The sequence below is a fragment of the Toxorhynchites rutilus genome, chromosome 2 (genome assembly GCF_029784135.1).
Source record: "Toxorhynchites rutilus septentrionalis strain SRP chromosome 2, ASM2978413v1, whole genome shotgun sequence".
Lineage (NCBI taxonomy): Eukaryota > Metazoa > Arthropoda > Insecta > Diptera > Culicidae > Toxorhynchites > Toxorhynchites rutilus.
The window spans coordinates 181977765-181995679 of NC_073745.1; the positions used below are offsets into that span (position 1 = coordinate 181977765).

General features: G+C 38.5%; 1 protein-coding gene across 4 annotated transcripts in view; it reads right to left on the minus strand.

The window, feature by feature from the left end:
* LOC129764290 (uncharacterized) overlaps positions 1 to 17915 on the minus strand; it is a 70653-nt gene that overhangs the window by 16730 nt on the left and 36008 nt on the right. The window contains exon 1 of one of the 4 annotated variants that reach the window (XM_055763224.1): positions 7362 to 7877. The exons of 1 other annotated variant lie outside the window; for it this stretch is intronic. In XM_055763224.1, the coding sequence (XP_055619199.1) occupies positions 7362 to 7446 (85 nt within the window). In that variant the 5' untranslated portion in view covers positions 7447 to 7877. Of the gene's footprint in view, positions 1 to 10; positions 1448 to 7211; positions 7319 to 7361; positions 7878 to 17915 lie in introns of those variants that run through there. 2 more of the 4 variants (XM_055763227.1, XM_055763226.1) reach the window with 2 other exon arrangements.

Here is a 17915-nt window from a genome sequence, read left to right on the forward strand (position 1 = left end):
AAAAATTTACCTTCAGGTCAGCTCGATCGAAGATTGTCGCTTCCTTCAACGAGAGATGGATGCTTTTGCCGATTGGTGTATTTTTAATCGCATGGAAGTAAACCCCGCTAAATGTTCCGTCATCTCGTTTTCGCGCACGAGACAGACCGTATTACACAACTATGTCCTGTTCGGCACGGAAATTGAGCGTGTCAGCGAAGTCAAGGACCTGGGTGTCATTTTAGACATGCAACTCTCTTTCAAACGCACATCACATTCATGGTCAATAAAGCATCCAGAACTCTGGGGTTCATCTTCAGGATTGCTAAAAATTTTACCGACATCTACTGTCTTAAGTCTCTCTACTGCTCCCTCACTCGCTCCATCTTAGAGTATGGTGCAGCTGTTTGGACTCCACATTACAACAACGGTGTCGAAAGGATCGAATCAGTTCAACGAAGGTTTATAAGATATGCTCTGCGCAGGTTGCCGTGGACTGACTCCCTCCGATTACCGAGTTACCAGAGTCGTTGTCAGTTTATCAGGTTGGAACATTCGTCGGTTCGTAGAGACACAGCCAGAGCTTTGATGATAGCCGATACCTTACAAGGACGCATCGATTGTCCCGTTCTCCTGGAAAAAATAAATTTCAACGTCCGACCTCGCGCTCTACGAAATAGCTGGATGTTACGATTGCCCGCACAACGTACAAACTACGGCATGTTCGGTGGATTAAGTGGTCTGCAAAGACTTTTCAACAGGGTAGCCAGGCTGTTCGATTACCATCTACCCCGAACGCTTCTTCGTCGGAGATTTAGCTCTTTCTTCACAGAACAAACTGCCACGTGATTATTATTTTTATGTGTACTTTCAATATGTGATGACTGTAATTTGATGTAATTAATTGTAATTGTAAATAAATTGTAATTGATGTTCAGATTTAAACTTAGATTTAGATTTTTATATACTTTTAAGTACATCATTGGGGCCCTTAAAGCCCGTTGATGAATTGACAAATAAACAATTAAATAAACAACGGAAATATCCACTTCTGATTGATCGAAATTGACGACACATGCGGCGGGTCCCTAACAGAGACTACAAAACTAAGCTGCCTGGGGGAAATCGACATTGCAAATACATAAAAGTAGGGGGAGCTTTTTTCCCACCGAAATGTATTTTTTAAACAGAGATTTTAAATCAAGGTGCCTGGGGAAATCGACATTTAGGGCATTTTTATATTACACGTAAGGTGAGTGATACGATAAATTCTAGCAAATAAAATTTTAATTTTTAACTTGAATGTTGGTTGCTTCGTAAAATTTCATATCAATGATCGATCGTTCATTGTGAAAAATTTAGCACAAGTGTGAGTATAAAATTGTATATGTTAGCAGTTGTGTTGAAAATAACTTGATATATAAAACGATCTATTTCAATTTCCATAAATAAAAACCAAGATTTGTTCCCGCTCGAGAACGGGTCGTTATGTTTAAGCTTGTTGTGTTCATTTTCACCCAAGGAAAGTTAATATGGCAGAAAAATTGGAAAAGTGAAGAAATATTAGAAAAAGATTTCTCATATGCTCTACATATAGTAGTAGGTGTTGTTGGCCAATTGAAATTCGCGTTGGGTTCAATAAACACTAAGAAAGTAAAAAATATAAAATAAAATTACCTTTTCCATTTCAAATAAGTTTTCTCTATATTAAAGAAAAATTTATAATTGTGTTCGGTATTGGTAATTATCTTATATTACATTGGCGAGTTTTTTTTTATTTATTTCATCCAGTCATAACACATGAGCCATCTCGTCTAGGATCACAGAGGGCAGTTCTCATCATACCTCGTTTCACTTCGGTATCTTTTATCTGATACGCACCATCCAACGACTGTTTACCATCCTTCTGTCATCACCACTCGGTAAGCACTGGCGGAGTTAACAACCAATACCCAACAACCAAAAAAAAAGTCCCTTTTCAGGGCCACCAAATCATTATCGAAGAGTTTTACGATGTAATTCAAGCATACCCAAAATCAACAGATAGCGTAACGGAATCCTACGTCAACTATACGGTCGTGTCACAGACATGACTCTCCTGTGACTTTTTAACTACCCAGTTCCTTCAGTCATGATATGACACGTCAAACCCGCTTCGGATATCACCCTCGCAATTTTTACGTCATGGGAAGGTACTTAGACACGATACTCTAACGTAAAGTGCTTGTTGTCAACAATCTGGTTTGCGTACTTCCAGTCAGACACGCCAACTCGCAGTTTGTTTGGTGTTACTTTCGATATATTAAATTCGAAAATATATCTGTTCAAACCTTCCATAATCTGAGTCACATTAAACTTAATGATTAAGGCCTTTTCCATTTGATTTTGACTGGGAAAAACAAGCCACGGCTTAGTCTCAGGTGCATTTCCTGGAGAAACCATGACACAGGGAGCGGACCACACAGAGGTGGAAGGCGAGGACGAGCGTCGGTTTGAAACAGGAGATCGAATGCTAAACCAATAATCGTATTGGATTAACGGTAACTGAAACACGAACTATACGTCAGGCGGCTTCGATCTAAGGAAGAAGAATGAGGTGTGTTTAAATAAATGAATTTAAACAAACCACACATTACTGTTGGTAACAGTAATGTGTGGTTTTCGCTCACTCTCTGTATCTGTGTTAATCACAATTAGTCAAGCTTGACAATACCTCTAAAGGGTGTGTCACATCAAATTGCATCACGGAAAAAACGCTGTAGAAATTCGCCCAGTAGACCGATCCTTTTGAAAATTTTAGACAGTAAAATAAAAACTATTAAACAACTTTTGGCATTTTCTTTTTATTCATACTTCGAGCCCAAGCCCGTATGCTCGCACCTTCCTTTTTACCCCGTCCATAAGGTTCTGTACAACGTCAGGTTGTAGTTTTTTTTTTGAACAGAAATCCATTTTCTCTTGAAGTCCGCCTCCGATTTGACAACTTTTGGGTTCTTCCGGAGGGTCTGCTTCATAATCGCCCAATATTTCTCTATTGGGCGAAGCTCCGGCGCGTTGGGTGGGTTCATTTCTTTTGGCACGAAGGTGACCCCGTTGGCTTCGTACCACTCCAACACGTCCTTTGAATAGTGGCACGAAGCGAGATCCGGCCAGAAGATGGTCGGGCCCTCGTGCTGCTTCAATAGTGGTAGTAAGCGCTTCTGTAGGCACTCCTTAAGGTAAACCTGCCCGTTTACCGTGCCAGTCATCACGAAGGGGGCGCTCCGCTTTCCGCCAGAGCAGATCGCTTGGAACACCATGTACTTTTTGGCAAACTTGGATAGTTTCTGCTTACGAATCTCCTCCGGAACGCTGAATTTATCCTCTGCGGAGAAGAACAACAGGCCCGGCAGCTGACGAAAGTCCGCTTTGACGTAGGTTTCGTCGTCCATTACCAGGCAATGCGGCTTCGTCATCATTTCAGTGTACAGCTCTCGGGCTCGCGTCTTTCCCACCATGTTTTGCCTTTCGTCGCGGTTAGGAGCCTTCTGAACCTTGTATGTACGCAGGCCCTCCCGCTGCTTGGTCCGCTGGACGAATGAACTTGACAAATTCAGCTTATTGGCGACATCCCGGACCGAACTTCTCGGATCACGTCTAAGCTGCTTAACTACGCGCTTGTGATCTTTTTCACTGACGGAGCATCCATTTTTGCCGTTCTTCACCTTCCGGTCGATGGTTAGGTTCTCGAAGTATCGTTTTAGAACTCTGCTGACCGTGGATTGGACGATTCCCAGCATCTTACCGATGTCCCGATGTGACAACTCCGGATTCTCGAAATGAGTGCACAGGATTAATTCACGACGCTCTTTTTCGTTCGACGACATTTTTCCAAATTTACGAAAAATTGACAGTAAAGCATGGCCAACGTGATCTATACACTCTTATCTGATTATAAGCGAAAGCTGAAGATATAATTCCTAAAAATTGAATTTCTACAGCATTTTTTCCGTGATGCAATTTGATGTGACACACCCTTTATTCAACACGAACATTGTGGGCTCATGAGCTGATTTAACGAATGGGCATATTCCATTCATACAGATCTCTCCCCTCTGTATCCTTCTAATTTTAAACTATCAATTCAAGAAGTGACCAAGACTCAATTGACACCCGATGATTTGTCGAGATATTTTGACTTTTTTTTCAAAGAGAAACAGTTAAAACAGCAGGTATAAAAGTTTTTAACATTATACAGTATTTCCTAGTAAGATTTTTAAAACGGTGTATTTAAAATGTTCAATAATTTCCCAACAACTTTGCCGTACATCATATTTTAATCGGACGTCTGCCTTTTCCTTTACGATTTTCTCGATACAATCATCTCATAATTGAAATTGGTCATATAACAGTGAAAATTACGATTTTGGGGTAGTTGCCACCGTATGTAGAAGGTTTCAAAAATCGGAGAGAGTCGCGCCAAAATCTGCATGGATCTACTCCGTACATAAAAACACATAAGTATTCTAGGAAGTTTTGATCAGATTTGCCAAGCTGCAACTATATTAAAAACGCACTTTACTGGTACCGTGACGAAAGGATCACAACGACTTCGTCGAAGATCAAAATTACGAAATCATACCAACTGAATCGGAATTTGTTTTTGACATTTTGTTCTGAAACTGCTATAAAAATATTATACAATAAGAGATATCGTTCAACAGACCTAAGAACGAAAGAGATATCGTTGCCAAGTAATATGTACAGGAGAGGACCCAGATGAGTGCCTTGGGGGATCGATTTTACTCCATCCATCCATTATATCCTTTCTCGCTCCAACCAATCCTCACTCTACCCCAGGAGCAATTCTGCCAACACAATCACGTATGCCTTTGCTAATTGAATGAAACCCAACCTCTGATCAAGTCCATGGTCTTTTGTTGACTTTTCGCAAGACCTGACAAGACTGATCCAACAACAAACTGAATTTGCTTTCCTTTTAAACTCCCAGAGCCACATTTGAAATACACGATTCGGATTTGTTTTTTCTCTTTTCGGAAGCAACTTGAAAGGTGCAGTTTCCAATTGCAACCCCGTATTGACAGCTGCACTTAGGCGTGATGAAGACGATCTGTTTGTATTTCCAGGTAAAACTATATCGATTCTACAGATGATGCCGATACGGTTTTCATAAGCATCTGCATCGGGACATATGATTGCTTTGGATTCAGTGGCATAGCGTTCAATTGAAATCGCAATGGAAAATGTATATCAGCTTAGAAAAGCATGTGTGTGGTGGAACTGTGGCAAAAACGCACAGTGTGAATAAGTTGGACATGTGATTGACTTGAATAGTTAGCTATTCAAATTTATTTTAATGTTGTCAAGTACCCTTCGGACATGTTAATCAATGGTATTTGAACTACCGAATAATATTGAAAACTTTTGAACAATGTGGACAGATACATTTAATTCCAACATTTGTTTCACTAGCCATTATATTTCCGTGAAGATGTAACCACCAATAAAACCGAATCTAGGTAAATAATGTACCAAATAGGTAAATGTTTTTGTAAGTGAAAAAAACATAGGTACAAATCGCACTCTCTTTCTCTCTCTCTGGAAATAGATTGAATTGCCTTTGATTGGACATCTAACTTATTGGACAGACGTGTAATACGACACGGATAATTTGCTATTTGTTCCTCTAATTGGACATGTTTGTAAACATCCTTTGTGCAAGTTTTTTTTAATGTTCCTACAACACGATATGGAGATTTAGCAGTGTTTTCAGCCGGTTTCCAACCATATTACTGGATTATACATATATTGTACATTTTTCTCATGGTTATTTGTTAGATTTTCAATGGTTCTCCTGTTTTAACTTGTTTTTCACATTGTGTTGTGTTTGCTAATATGTCCAATTACAGGTCACTATCGCCTCTAATGAGACACTGAATTCTGCCTCGGTATGTCCAATTAGAAGCAAATCACTGTAGTATTATTCCTCTCGCGAGCAATGAACTTCTGCGCTTCGCATAATACATTACCAGTCCGTCTTACCCCACGTCCGCTTCACCTGCACCACAAAAAATGTTCAGTTTTTATTTTCATCTTTTTGATGTTATGGAAAACATAAGCTTACAAAGACGCGATCAGAATTCTTCTTAACTTATCTTACCCCCAATTCCACTTTATTTTAATTATTGCATCAATATTGTAGCCATACTTTTTCGAGGATTTTGGTTTTTGCTGATGCACCAAAGTCAAAATGAGTTGTAACAATTGAAGCACTGAAGTGTACGGAATGCTTTCGGTTTTTCCGTCGACTTCGATGTTCGTGTGAATTTATAAACTGATCATTCAGCATAGAGTCATTGAAAGTTGCACACTAATTAATTTTGTCCGGTCGTTTCCAACCGCTGTTGAAAAGATTGATAACCCAAAAGAGATTGCGAAGCAATAAAAATGAATATGTCACTAAATTTAACATTAAGGGTATTGTGATCGTGGTGAAAAGTGTCCGACACGAGTGGGATAATGGTTTTCCTTCACATGATCTTTCGTTTCAAATATATATAGAGTAAAGCAGCTGTCAATATCTGTTCTTCTCTACATTATTCTTGAGCATAACTTATTCATGAACACCGTATGGCAGATCTAATATACTCTGTGCGTTTTGAAACTTTATCCAATTTTCTTTTCGCACTCATCTTGTGAAATTTGAAATTAATTTCAATGTAGCCATACAATACCCAACAACACGTCATAGATATGTGTTCACTATTCGTGCCGATCCCACAGGAGAATTGAATGTGAACTCAATTTTTACAATTCCATGTTTCCGATAACCAGATTTTCAGCCATCAAAACTCTCGCAGTGACGAACACTTTGCTTGATTCATGCAAATGATGTCTTATTCACCATATGTTCCTGCAATACATGTCTGCATTGCACAAATTTGAGAATGAATGGAAATAACAAAAAAAAAACTTGAATCACTCAAGAAACACGATCCTTATTTCGTTTCACTTTTCGGTTTTTTCTCATTGGCATGGTCACGGTAATCGAAATGTTCTTGGAAAAGAGTAAACCTAATGTAACAGTTTCATTTCGCGTTTTATTATGAAAAACTCTACTAGAAATTCTACGACTAGTTTTCGACACCAAATACCGTTAGTATCATATAACCACATGTAGGGCATCATTTACACTACAATATTCACTCGTGATATTTTCTCAGCTAAATCACCTGTCAATTCACATCAGTTTTCAAAAACGTTTGCTTGTCCCACTTTTCATAAGACACTCCAAAATGTAGCGAACAACAGTTGTGGGGCAATAAATTTTTTGGGATATGTCCTCCGAGAGATACACAAAATAAGTCATCGATGTAACTTACTCGCAAGCCCAGATGCACACAATATAAACTCGGTGAAAAGCGTAAAAATAGACCAATTCACAATCACTAATTTGTAGAGCACCATTTTACTTTCTTCCTATTAACTTTTATTCCAACAAATTGGAATAAATAAACTATCAATGCACCGGTTTTGAACAATCATCCGTTATTGTTTACACAACTGCAGGTCACATTACACTCAATTTTATACACACGTGAACTACTTATCAATCAACTGCTTGAGTTTTCTTCGAAATAAAAACACATGAACGCAATGTGAGCACACCTCGCCGCGAACTAACAGCAGACAGATTTCGTTTGAAACTGTAACCCCGTTCAAAAGAATAGATGTGATGTGCAATGATTCAACCAACAACAGCCAAATATCCAGTTATCCATATAGACACTACACTACTCACGAAGACGAACAAGCGATACGCGAAAACAAATACCACTGAACCTGGACCCGTATACCAACACAACATTTCCAAGTGATTTGAACTACACGTGAGAAGCGGAACACGCAAGATCAAAGGACAACACGAAGGGAAGCTGGACAGATGCTGCATAAAAAAAACTGCATTTTGCCATTGATGTTCTTTGCCACATGTGTTTTGATAAAGCGATCAAATTCTGATATAAAATATATTTGGTTTATAATTAGTTCATGGGTAGTTTATTCTATAATCAAAACATGCACATGAAATATGCATGTTATTTCAGACAACATTCGAATTGTTATAAAATCAAACTGCAAATGCTAAATCATGGCAAACAAAATAAAACCGTAGTTTACGTATTGCTCAATTGAAATTTGTGAACTGGCGATAATGGTTCATTTCAACGTAGACGCAGCGATAGCCGTTATAACCGGTAACTCGCCCCATATCTGTATCACGGCCTTTACTACTATACGGGATGACCGTGATTATTATAAGCAGCTGTCTCAACGTTGATATGAAATAAATCCCGTTACAATATTTCCCAAGGTGATCACAGTGATTTTTTACTTTTTCGAACACGGACGTTGAGCTACATATCGGTAATACACGCCCCAATGTGGTTCTAATGTCAGTTCAGACTCGATCCTCTTGCTTGAGTACTCAACTGTTGAACACAGATGGGATTATTTAAGAAAAATTGCAGATATTCCCTTTCGTTTACGAATAATTGGCTTCGATGAGAGTAATTCCAAATGAAATCGACAAATGACAAAACATGAGTATTTTTGATTCGAATGATGTATTCCGTTTGGGTTAGAGGAAATATGAGTGCTCCACAGCAATTTTTTTTTCTACATGACTTCTATTTTATATGAAAAAAATATAAAAAATATATATTTTTTGATATCACAAATTAAAATTTTATTTTGTAAATAAAAAAAAGGTACTAATTTTTCTTCTCAGTGTATATTTTTTTCAAATTAAGCCAACAATACTCTATAACTCTTTCTAACACACTATTTCGGCACGACTCATATTTTTTGAGATATAAATTATCAAAGATTTCTCTTACTCAAATCGATACGCCCTTTTCAAAAGTTACGCTTGAGTCAAAAAATGAACCATGTTGATGTATTTGGAAGAGTTGTTGGAAATTATAAGCAAATTCATAAAATTTCATGAACATGACGGTATAACACGACAAACATATTAAAAGGGATTATTTACTATGAAAAAGACAATAAATTAGAAATATTTTTTTAAATATTTCGAGAATTTTAGAAGGAGATTGGTAATTACTTTTTTTTGTTTTAAATCACATCAGGATTCATAATTTGTGGCTAAAAATGATTGTTAGCATACAAAAATTCGAAGTTTCGAAAATTCCTAAAAATTCGATGTTCCACAGAGTTCGTCAAAAATAGTTTTACCATCATGCGCCCATTTTATAAATTTTCTGCATGACTTCTATTTTGCATGAAAAAATTTGAAAAAAATTAAAAAATATGTATTTTGGATATTGCAAATTGAATTTTTATTTTGTAAATAAAAAAAGAGTATTATTTTTTTTCTCAGTGTACATTTTTTTCATATTCAACCATCAATACTCTATAACTCTTCCTAAGACACTATTTCGGTACGACTCATAGTTTTTGAGATATAAATTATCAAAGATTTCTCTTACTAAAATCGATACACCCTTTTCAAAAGTTACGCTTGAGTCAAAAAATTCCCAATTGCTGTGGAAAACTCATATTTCCTCCAACCCAAACGGAATACACACTTTCATTGGAATCAAAAATACAAGTTTTTAAAATCTGCATTTTAAGGACGATTTCATTTGGAATTGCTGATGGATGTTTGCTCAACGCCAGACGCTCCTTCATCTTTATCTATACATTTAGTTGAAGTTTTAGCTTAGTTTGATGATCAATTCTTTAAAACGGTTCACTAATCGAGATAATAGTCCAACTTTTTTAAGTGAAAATCTGTTGTAGTACCACAAGGTTTCAGACTCTACAATTTCCACTCCGTGCACACCAATTGTCTTCTTCTGGTTCTTTGGATCATTAGTTGATCACTTTTTTGGCAAATCGTACAAAAATTTTATATCTGCTAGTTCTCTTCCAACCTAGCTACGTAACTCAATGGATCCACAGCGTAAATCCTGCAAAATTATCCAAGCACTGAATGAAGGGAGAGCTAATAATAATGTAAAGAAGAAACGTTTTTAACAATATTATAGAGTTCAGTCGCGATTAACATATTGAAAACTATCGTGGAACACCGATTCTCCGCGGCATCCGCAAAATCTTCGAAAAATTAATCCATAATATCGAAGTATCAGCATAGATTATTCCAGCACTTACCTGAAGCTCTAATTCCATAGAACCCAGAGTCACTGTTGATTTAAGAATAAGGCACCTAGTGTTCGGTTCTGTTCTTTTGTGAGGAATATCGACTCGATGGAAATGAGAAACGAATTAAGATCTATATACTACATGGGCTGAAAAATCCCGCTTAATGAAAACAATCGTTTTTTTAGCAAAGCTGGGCAAAGCGAGTTTCCAACATTTCGATTCCCTTTCTATAGTGCGAAACGTCTAAGTCTTCGAAATATGCCTCAGTTTCTGCATATCCTATTCTCATTCATATCCTCATTCGATATGAATTTCTTTCCCTGAAGCCACCGCTTGAGGTTTTGGAACATATGGTCGGGGTTCTGCCAAAACAAACCGAGCGCCATTTTTTGTTTCAAAATTGAATTACTTGCACCATTAGATGCGGAAAATAATAATCTATCGACTGTAAAATGACCATGTCATTCGGACAATTGACAACAGCTCCAAAAGAAAAATTCGGTGTAGCAGACTTTAAAACAAAGGAAATTGCGTTCAATCAATGCGAACCATAAACCCGCAATAAGGCATCGGACGATCGTTTTCTCCAAGAAGGCAGATCCGAGTCTTTAACAGATTTTTCTGTTTCGAACAGCTCCTGGAATCAGATGTCTTCCGGAACTGGTAGGTAAGAAAGTCTAAGGGCTGCCATGAAGTGCAGAGGCGCTGATCTGCATTTTTCAAAATCGTTTTCAACCACACCGAACCAAGCGAAATGCATTCCTCAATCAATTTATTTTCATTTATCAAGATATCATTCTGTCAAAAACAACAAAAGTGAGTCAATATATACACCATTCATGAAATTAGTCAAGAGCCGTTACAAAATACTAATGTGTTGTTTAATGATATTATGTTAATAACTAGCATGTACTTAGTTCACTCTGGCTGCAAAGAGAACGAAGTTTTGCGTGTCAAGCAACAACATAATTTTGTTTTTCTCATATTTCTAAAGGTTCTGAATCAGAAATTGACGACGATGTGTGCTTCCAGCATGAAAGAGAGTATTATGTTTGACATCCTGTTTGTAACACGTGAACGGTAAAATGATAGATTTGATCCGACACAGTCAAACACAGAGCCCAAATTTCAAATGGATATATCTCAAAATAATGTTTTTGGCGCTTGGTTTGTTTTGGCAAAACCCCGACCATGTAGTATTCGCTGGGGACTAAGTCTGGAGAATATGGTGGATGAGCAATCAATTGGTATCATAATTGGTCCAATTTGCCCTCCGCTTATAATGATGTATGCGACGGTGCGTTTTCGTGATGGTACAGAACTTTTTTATTCGCCATATGGGACCGTTTTTGACGTAGAACTACGTCTTTCAGAAAGGGTGCCTAATCAGGAGAAAGGTCACGTTTTATGAAATAAAATTAACGTAATAACTAGTTTCACTACGAACGAACTCTGATGATTTGCATATCAATCCAATCGGAAATTCTCTAAGATTTGTTTGATATGCTATACATTACAATTTTCTAATCCCTCAACGGTGTAAATCAATTCCGTAGTTCTACGTCGAAAATGCGGTCATGTTCTGGGCACAACAATTTTTCTTTATTTCGTCGTTCAGTGGTCCAACAACGCTGCATAATACTCTCTGGTAATTGTTTTTCCCTTCTGCTCGTAATCGATGAAGATTATGCCATGCGCATTCCAAAAAACGGAGACTAAAATCTTCCTGGCCGACCGTTGGCATTTTGGCCGGCTTTCGTGGCTAGTCAGCCACTCTGCAGACTGCCTATTGGACTCAGGAGTATAGTAATGGATCCACGTTTCACCCATTGTCAAAAAACGTCGATAAAAATTCACTCGATAGCGCTTCAATAACGCCAAACTGGCTGTTGAATCATCAACGCGCCGCTGTTTTTGGTCGACGGCACGCAAACGTGATACCAATCGCGCCGATAGCTTTTTCATGTCCAAAATGTCGTGCAAAATATATACCACTCGTTCTTTTGAAATGCCTACGGCCTCAGCTAACAAGCGTAATTTCACTTTACGATCGTTCAAAACGATTCGATGCACTTGTTTTACAATTTCAGGATTCGTAGCCTCTTTTGGCCTTCCAGAGCGAGGTGCATCTGCGGTGCTTTGTACGGCTCATTTTAAATTCATTAAACCACCAATAAACTGTTGTTCTCGAAGTATCAGAAGCGGAATAGCATTTCGTCTACCACTGCATTGATTGTTCAGGAGTTTAGGAAGGAAACCGTCGCTGAAATGGTCCAAATACAAATACGTCGTATTTGAAAATACGATCGGCAAGATATTGAGAACAATCGGTCCAAATCCAGGGCTTCCGAATATTGATGTCGCCAAAAACTACAATTTCAACCAAACCACATCCGTTAGTAAGTAGATTATCGTTCCTTTCTTATTCGTAAACAATCAAATCGGGTATGAAGAAGATTCTGGTGGACAAAACACGTGCTGTTAAGTTGTAAAACTGTTGGAACAGTTTAGAGGTTGAATCTCACTAACGTTCTTCGCTGCCCGGAAGAAGGACGTGGTATGGTGTACTGTACAACACCGACCGGCTAGCAACAGCCGGAAGATGTTGTACTTGAAGTCAAGGACGACATATCGGTGTTTATGCAGGTGATAACGATGAAGTCCGGACCATGTCACTTGCGTTCGAAGTTAGAGCTATTCAAGCGCGAGTCATTATTAAATCTGCACGCACTGTGTTTGTCACTGCAGTGCTCCTAGTGGTCGGATTTAGAATGTTTTGACAGCTTGTTAAAATATATTTCCCGCGTAACTTTTGAAAAGGTCCTAAGTAACAAATGTAAACAAATCGAGTTAATGGATGCATACTATTAGTGCTCAATCATTGAATGCAATGCGAAAACAACCGTTCAAGTATCTATCCTTTTCACCTTTTTATTACCGATACAAAAAATGTCCAATGTACAGATTCGAATTTTAAGCACTCGACTATTATTTCGGACGCCTCTTTCCTCTGACGCTCGATACGTCCGAAGTAACAAAGCAATCAAAACAACACGAAGTCGCACTTCGGACATTTTGAGTTTTTGTTATTTTCGGGTGTTGATATCGTTTTTAGTGCAATTCAACGAGTTATAACAATAATTATCTGCTTTTAGCACGAAATGCAAGTATTTGAAGCGTTGTTCAGTAGTTATTTGCAAATTGCCATCGTACAACGTAATTTGTCCAATATACGAAGCGGTCAGTCAAAACGTCCAATGTAACATTTTTCGCTCGGAGGTTTCAATATCAAACTAAAATCACATAACAACAGATACGATTGGTTTCGCGGAGTTATTATTGACTGCTAGTGGTAAAAGTAGTGATAAAGATCGATTCCTTTTGAAACAATTCGCGGAACAATGTTCCGATCTTCAGCTTCGTTTTTCTCGAGTTGATGTGAATGTTACATAGGACCTTTTCAAAAAGACGGGTGGGTAATTTCGGGGACATAACCGGAGTGACGTAGGACTATACAAAGGGGACAGCTTTTGCTAAATATATATTTTAAATATATTGTTTTATTTTCCTCTCCTACGTGAATACCTACCTATCTACCTGCAAAAATGGATTACTTTACTGTTTACTCTTTATGAACACATTGGGGGTTCTGAAAAGAACCTTTGGTGTTGTGTTTTTGCGTTTTTTTTACAAAATTGATTCATGATTTTTTTCTGAAGGCTTTGTACTTATTAAATGTTCAACGCCGAGCATCTTTCGGGGTATGCACATATCGTACAATCAAAATGATGGCTGTGATAGGGAATGCATAGGTGGTCATCAGCTCATTCACTATCATATATTTCACTATTGAGCACATTACCGTACCTTAAACTGTGGTTTCGGAGACGAATGAATTGTAAGATTTATAGTCTCCGCAAACAATGTAAATAAAAATGAAAAAGAACTGAGGTTTTGGAGACGAACTCTACGATCTGTCGAGAAATAAACGAGCTATAAGCGTTCTGAAAAACCAACAGTAAATACAGGGACGGATGACCTTCGGACTAAAGTCCTTTAAAATAAGAACAGAGCAGCAGGAAATACATAGCTCATCATGTTGCTCCTTAGTTATTTTTTTATACAATGCAGATGTAACGTCAGTCAATTTTCAACATCAGTTATCAACCAAAGAAAGCAGTTCTTGCTACCGGGAAAATTCGTTAATGCCATCCTGCATACAATGTGAAGCCACTTTTAATTCGGAAACCATGCATGGGTTTGTGAACACTGAATGATCAATTTAAAAGACCCCAACCACCAATAAGTTCAAGAACAAGCATAACCAAAATAAATCAGTTTATATTATATGTCATATTATGTCACTTTAGAATGCATTGGTATTGTGAAAAACTTTTAATAACTCTTCTTTGAAAGGTTTAATGGCCCTGAAAAGCGCCGTGTTTTACGGTGGCTGGTTTTGCCAATTTTTTTCTGTATAAACAAACTTTTTCCTTCTTCTACCTGCTGCCGTTTTGCGATTGCGTTTGCCACTCGCTGAAACTAGTTGTTGCCACCGAACCGAATGTGCTCTGTTCTGTAGGCGGGTTTTCTTATTGTCGTGAGCAGCTTCGCAAGCCACCTCGAGTACTCCGGCGGCCGAAATTCTATAACCGCTATTAGGTATACTGGTGCTCCGGCATCAATCCGTTGATGCGATGTGATGTGAAACGATGCCATACAACCACACTGATTTACGGCTTGAAAGAAAATGAGATATTTTTTTGGGGTCCGCGCGTTTTGTACTCTAGCGGTACACACTCACAGGATAAAGACCAATCGGCAGACTCAGCCAAAGGGGCGAGTCCAACGAGACGAACGAAAGAGCGTTAAAAGGCAGCGATGGCAAAAAAATACATTCATTACGATTTGTTCGCTCGTTGGATTCACATGCAGGCTAAAAAGGGTCCTTTTCAGGATCACAAAATTATCTTCAATGTAAAGAGTTTATTGTTTTGTTATCACTCGATATCCCCATCTTGTTCGGCTAAACCTTCCTGTTTACCGATTGCGTTTGCCATTCGCCATAGCTTTCACAGTTGGAAAATTTCTTCACATCCAGCTTGTGGCATATTGTACAGTAAATTACATTCAATGGCACGTCGCATTACCACCACTCAGTGTCGGATTGGAGGTAATTTTAACCTGTAATTGAACATTTGCGATGACAGTGGTACAGTGTCGACTTTCAATGTGGGGTCATAATTTGGACCCTGCACTCTATGTTTACAAAAATGTCCAACTAAATATGTCGCATTGCATGTCCGTCCAATTAGCTAAATGTCGAACCAAATGTAAATTACTGTACTTTCAATCTGGAAGCAATTTAAGAATTGGTGAAAATTGAATAATCGGGAAAATCCCCAACCATCAATAAGCTCAGAACAACTGCCAAATTCACATACTCTTCAGATCCTGGCAAACAAATTCTGAAAAAATCAATTTGTGTTTTATTATTATTTGGGATATTGTTTTAGAAAGCAAACTGTATTTCGTAAACTCTTTTTGGGAAGGTTTAATGGCCCTGAAAAGCGCCTTGTTTTATGGAATGGTTACAATTAAGAAAACTTAGTACTCGTGGTTTTGAAAAAAAACCATTTCGAACGCCCTCGATGCTGCCTTGTTCTGGAATTGCCACCAAAGCAGATTGTATAAAGAACAAACTTTTTTCTTCTGCTACCAGCTGCCGTTTTGCGATTGCGTTTGCCACTCGCCACTCGCTGCAACTGCCTGTTGTCTTGATGTCCACCGAACCGAATGTGTTCTGTTCAGTATGCGGGTTTTCTTATCGTCGCGAGCAACTTTGTCAGCTAACTCGATCACTTCGCCGGCCGAAACTATATAACGCCGGCTAGGTGGATTGGTGCACTGGTACTAACGCGCTCGGCCTAGCTACCCTTGCGGGGAACTCCAGATCAACACGGTTCGAGCGGGATTTTGCCTTTCCCTTCACTTTTCCTCCTTTACCATGTCCAGACATGGCTACTTGGGTTGGTTTGTTGATGTGTTGTGATGCGAACCGCTGTGGTGTACGGTTTGAATGAGAATGATCGTTACGGCAGCGGAGCGGGGAGCTGACTGGCTGGCTCGAGAATTACGGATGTGTGAGACTGCGACCAATGTTTCGTTCATTTTTTTTCCTTTCCAATCGTGCTTCATTGTATTTCGCTGCTGCTTTGGTTGCCCGTTTTGGTCGGTACGATTTGAGGAGCACAAAATGGACCAATCAAAAATGGACACAAAGTGCATTTGGACAATGCGTGATATTTCACAATTATTCAATTATTTATCTCAAGAAAAATGAAATGTTATTCGTTATGATAGATGCGTAGATATATTTCCTATCTATTGATGCAAAAACCTTTGCGATCTATTGAGAAATGCTCGAGTTATAGGCGTTCCAAATCTTGCATTTTTCCTACTTGTTCAGTGCCTAGATTTTAATTTCACCCCCTATATCTTCCGGTTAGACGTAGTCCTACGTCAAAATTACGCGAGATTTCCTCTTTTCGCGTACAAACACGAGTGGTATACTATCGACCGGCGGGATCATAGCAAGCGTCGTAATGAAACTAAGGATGTGTTGAAAACGAATAGGACAAACCCAAGGCTGTCGGATTATGACATCGCCAAGAAATTCAATGCCAGCCAAAGTACGGTTAGAAGAATTTGTCTACGAGAAGGGTTTCGATCTTTTCGGGGCAGTAGTAGCTAAAAGACGTATCCGGAAGTTATACAATGATGTTCTTAAGAAGTTCACATGATGCATCCTCATGGACGACGAAACGTTCGTGAAGATGGGCAGCTTTCTTGACAAAAGTTTTATGAAGTCACTGATCGAAGTCCCTAGCGTGTTCAAATTCGTTTTTACCAATTAATTCGCAAGAAAGCTTATGATCTGCCAAAGTTTTCGCAGCTGCGGACAAAACCCCAGGTTCCAAAATATATATATATATATTTATCATGGCTCGTCGTTAGCCTGACGCGGCCGGGAGTTCAATATTTTGACAATTTTTCTTATCATCTATGTCAGTAATATGTAACCGATTAGTCGCGGTTGGCTCGAGGTTAGTATTACACAATATTTTCATAATTGGGATGTTGAAGTCTCCAATACTCTGTACGTGTGCCCGACACGGGATACTATCGGAATGCACAAAACCCAGATTATCGCGATAAATTGGACTATGGACTCCAAAATGTACAAGCTGGAGTGACTGAAAAAGGTATTCTTCTATACATTGAAACTGACAATGAACCAGTGAAGTTTTTCCCTGATTTAGCAAGCAGTCTTTACAGCGGGAAAGAACTACACTGTTATTGAGACAACGGTGTGAATTTCTTCGGAATGGACATAAATCCACCCTACTGCCCTCAATTCCAGAGATATTGGGAAATTGTCAAACAGAAGTTGAAGAAGAGTAAAAAGGTGTCTTGTGATGCGACAGAGATTAAGAGATAGTGGAACAAAATGGCCGCTAAGGTTAGGCCAAGGTGGGTATATATGAATTAAAGTTGTAACCGTGTCGTCAATAAGTGCGCAAGGGGAAACGGTATAAATATACAGAGGACTGTGGAAAGGGATTTGTCTGCAAAACACGGGAAATTATTTCCATCACCAACCGACACCGAGAATCGATTTGTTCTCTTGAGCTGAAACATAAAATAAGATAGAGTATATTACAAACCTAGCTTTAACCGTAAAAGACTTA